Source organism: Wolffia australiana, chromosome 16 (genome assembly GCF_029677425.1).
Source record: "Wolffia australiana isolate 7733 chromosome 16, ASM2967742v1".
NCBI classification, from domain to species: Eukaryota; Viridiplantae; Streptophyta; class Magnoliopsida; order Alismatales; family Araceae; genus Wolffia; species Wolffia australiana.
The window spans coordinates 1,745,564-1,750,011 of NC_135850.1; the positions used below are offsets into that span (position 1 = coordinate 1,745,564).

The 4,448-nt window shown below is 45.6% G+C and overlaps 1 protein-coding gene across 1 annotated transcript; it reads left to right on the top strand.

Moving 5' to 3' along the window:
• Positions 1–1,297: 1,297 nt before the first annotated feature.
• Positions 1,298–4,172, top strand: THFS (10-formyltetrahydrofolate synthetase). Its single transcript, XM_078588074.1, has 5 exons — positions 1,298–1,531; positions 1,596–1,745; positions 1,932–3,107; positions 3,219–3,365; positions 3,759–4,172. Exons 1-5 carry the CDS (start codon positions 1,370–1,372, stop codon positions 4,032–4,034), a joined length of 1,911 nt encoding a protein of 636 aa, XP_078444200.1. The 5' UTR covers positions 1,298–1,369; the 3' UTR covers positions 4,035–4,172.
• Positions 4,173–4,448: the final 276 nt, after the last annotated feature.

Sequence of the window (4,448 nt, forward strand, 5' to 3'; positions counted from 1 at the left end):
CCACTTACACAATCGTGACATGAGTCAACCTGATTGATGATATGTATAATACCATTCAAAGATTCACAGATCAATTCAATGAACTCTTTCTAAAAGAGTACCCACTATATGTTCTTATCGTCCCCACAAGAATACCAAGGGGATTGCCCATGCTCAGTGAGACTAGACAGTGCTATTCATCTGGATAATTCAATGTCCTTACTGAGTACCTTTTGTTTATGACATGTGTTTAAAAACCAGTGATCTCTGTATTATGATATCACCATAATTCTCTTAGTCATTGCATACATTCATGGACTTCCATTATAAGTATTGCATGTGTATTATAATGAATATTGAATGAGATGTCGAATGTTGTATTGGCTTGCATGCCACTTATATTTCCAAGAAATATTACATATTTAACAAAAAAATCATCTAGGTTTTGTCCCAACTTACCAATGGGAAATATTTAAAATTTCTTGAGTAAGTTAGATCATACCCTCCAATCTAGAATGCTTCCCCCTTGCCCCAAAAGATGATAGATTTAGAGTTCTGATATCATATATGGGTATTCCTTGCTTGGAACCCCTTGGGAGCTTAGGGAAGCTAGGGATGATTGAGGCATAACTATTTAAAAGGGGATACACTCTAGACTTGATCATTTCCTAAACTTAACCCAGATCATCCCTACAACTATATGACCTCTCCTCAGCCTGATAAAGCTCTAAAGCAAGGTTAGCTCTAAAAGTGCCCCTCAATTTTCTTGGGAGGCAGTGTTGGTGATCATTAAATAGTTAATAATGTATAGAATTGATTACAACTAATAGTTTCATGATACCTAACAATGTCATATTACTTAGTATTAAATAAATGTTTTTTTGTCAATATGTTCATTTTTTTGTTCAAATTGTTGAGATCCCTCTGAATGAACACTAAGCTTAAAATCATTAATTTTCATCATAAAATTCCCCAGCATCGTCTTAAAACACAAGAAAATCAAAAAGAGAATATAACTGTTAAGTCCGACCTGTGTAACATCGAAAAACCTATTTCGTAATGTCCTAACCAATCACACTATACAAAAATAACATCGGTATCTATAAAGCTCCAATGATATTTTTTTACCCAGCTTAACCAGTAATATGGCGGAATGTCTATCCTGGGCAGAGATGAGATCTTGAGACAGTCTTTCCAAGAGACCATCTGCTGACATCACCTTTCACGGGGGGAAAGGCTCAGGAGTCATCTACTGTCCACAGCTGTCGCCGTCAAATCCTTGGTACAATTTCCCTCAATTTCAGAAAAGAAAAAGTAGTCTGAACAAGATCGATATCCACAACGTGAAGAAGATCATTCCACTGTAACTAAGTTCATCGCTGGAGAAGGGATGGCGCCTACGAAGACGGTGAGGCGTTTGGAGGTGATCTCCCCCGTGCCGGCCGACATAGACATCGCCAACGCCGTAGAGCCGCTACCCATCTCAGAGATCGCCCTCTCGCTCGGCCTCAACCCCAGCCACTACGATCTCTACGGCAAATACAAGGCCAAGGTCCTCTACAAAAGCATATCCTATCTTGTCTAGAATTACCCATCTTATCCGTTGGTTTTCCCAGGTGCTGCTCTCTGCATTTGATGAACTCCAAGAATCAGTCGACGGGTACTACGTAGTCGTCGGTGGAATCACACCGACGCCGCTGGGAGAAGGGAAATCTACTACCACTGTTGGTCTCTGCCAAGCTCTTGGGGCCTTTCTAGACAAGAAGGTTTGTTAGCTCCGGCAATTCCACAAATTATCGATCTTTTTTAGAATGTCAAGAAGAATTCGATCGGTTCCCTTCTCACAATCCAAGATCTACTTGATCGAGGATCCATTCATCAAGATCTTGAGGGATACTCTTTTTCTAATCTTAGACCCAGTTTTGAAAATCGCTGAATTGGAACGTGGACAGGTTATAACATGTCTCCGTCAACCATCTCAAGGGCCAACCTTCGGGATCAAAGGCGGCGCCGCTGGGGGAGGCTACAGCCAAGTGATCCCCATGGACGAGTTCAACCTTCATCTCACCGGCGACATCCACGCCATTACCGCCGCCAATAACCTCCTCGCTGCGGCCATCGATACTCGAATCTTCCACGAAGCTTCCCAATCGGACAAGGCTCTTTTCAACCGGCTCTGCCCACCAAACAAGCAAGGAAAACGAAGATTCGCAGACGTTATGCGCCGCCGCCTGAAGAATCTCAACATAAACAAGACCGACCCAGATGATCTCACCCCGGATGAAATCAGAGCCTTCGCTCGGCTCGATATCGACCCAGATTCCGTCACTTGGAGGAGAGTGATGGACGTTAACGACCGTTTCCTGAGGAAGATAACCATCGGTCAGGGCCCAGAGGAGAAGGGGATGTTGAGAGAGACTGGTTTCGACATCTCTGTGGCCAGTGAAATCATGGCGGTTCTCGCTCTTACTACTTCTCTCTCTGACATGAGAGAGAGACTGGGGAGAATGGTGATAGGGAACAGCCGCGCAGGGAAGCCCATTACAGCTGATGATTTGGGCCTTGGAGGGGCTCTTACTGTCCTTATGAAGGACGCTATCAACCCTACACTCATGCAGACTTTAGAAGGGACGCCTGTTCTTGTTCACGCAGGCCCTTTTGCCAACATTGCCCATGGGAATTCTTCGGTGGTGGCGGACAAGATTGGGCTTAAGCTCGTTGGCCCGGGTGGGTTCGTCGTGACTGAGGCAGGGTTTGGAGCGGACATTGGCGCAGAGAAGTTTATGAATATCAAGTGTCGATACAGTGGCCTGTCGGCTCAGTGTGCGGTTATAGTGGCCACCGTTAGAGCTCTGAAGATGCATGGAGGAGGGCCGGAGGTGGTGGCGGGAAGGCCATTGGATCACGCTTATCTATCTGAAAACGTCGGTTTGGTGGAAGCCGGTTGCGTTAACTTGGTTAGACATATCTCTAATACCAAGGCTTATGGAGTTAACGTAGTGGTGGCGATTAATGCGTTTGCTTCGGATACTGAGGCGGAGCTGAACTTAGTAAGAAGTGTTTCGGTGGCCGCTGGCGCTTTTGATGCCGTCGTCTGTACCCACCATGCCTACGGAGGAAAGGGCGCGGTAAATACCACGGAACCCTCTATCTTTGATTTCATTTCGTTTTTTTGTGTAATCGGCATATGATTTCATTTGGTTACATGTAAATTATCATATTTTTCTGATCCTTTGCAGGTTGATCTGGGGATTGCGGTACAAAGGGCGTGCGAAAGCCACACTGGTCCCTTGAAGTTTCTGTATCCTCTCGACGTTGGTATCAAGGACAAGATTGAGGCCATCGCCAAGTCATATGGAGCTGCCGGCGTTGAGTATTCTGATCAGGTCTCTCTCTCTTTCTCTCTCCCTCTCTCTCTCTCTCTCACCCTCTCTCTCTCTCCCTCTCTCTCTCACCCTCTCTCTCTCTCCCTCTCTCTCTCACCCTCTCTCTCTCTCCCTCTCTCTCCTCTCTCTCTCTCTCTTCTTTCACTCCCTCTCTCACTCTCTCTCTCCCTCTCTCCCCTCTCTTTCTCCCTCTCTCTCCTCTCTCGCTCTCTTCTTTCACTCCCTCTCTCACTCTCTCCCTCTCTCTCCCTCTATCTCTCTCCCTTTCCCTCCCCTTCTCTCCTGTCTCTCTCTCCTCTCTCTCGTCTCTCTCTCTCTCTCTCCTCTCTCATATATATATATTTATATCCATATATTTCTACTGGGTTAATGTTGAGTTTTTGTCTCTGAAAGGCGGAGAAGCAGATCGACATGTACAGGACGCAGGGTTTCTCCGGGCTGCCAATATGCATGGCCAAGACGCAGTACTCCTTCTCTCATGTGCCTTCACAGAAAGGCGCTCCCTCGGGCTTCGTCCTCCCCATCCGAGACGTCAGAGCCAGCATCGGCGCCGGCTTCCTCTATCCTCTGGTCGGCACCATGAGCACGATGCCCGGCCTTCCCACCCGCCCCTGCTTCTTTGACATCGACGTTGATTTTTCCACCGGCAAGGTTCTTGGCCTCTCATAATCTCTGTACCCTTTTACTTTCTCTTTCTTTCCTGTCTTCTACCTCCAGAGATCACGGGTTGTTCTCTGCTCCCATAATAAGCCAGCTTCCGGATAGTGTTTGACCTAAAAATGAAATATGTCTCATGTTTTTCTTATCTGCCACATTGTGTCATATCGTAAACTTGAATGCCACATTGATCAAAAGATTGAGTGTCGTTAAGCTAAACAAATGTATGATAACTGACAGTCGACTAATTGGTGTACCTAAGATAAAAAAGCATAGCTCATCGTTGAAGCGAAAGATTAACTATTCGGCGCGTAATAAGAGACGAATAAAAAAGTATGAAAAATATGATTGTAGGGAAATAAGGATAATGCAAAGAGTTATTGCTGGTTTACACCTACGGAAAGACCTAAGGGGTGTGTGAATGAG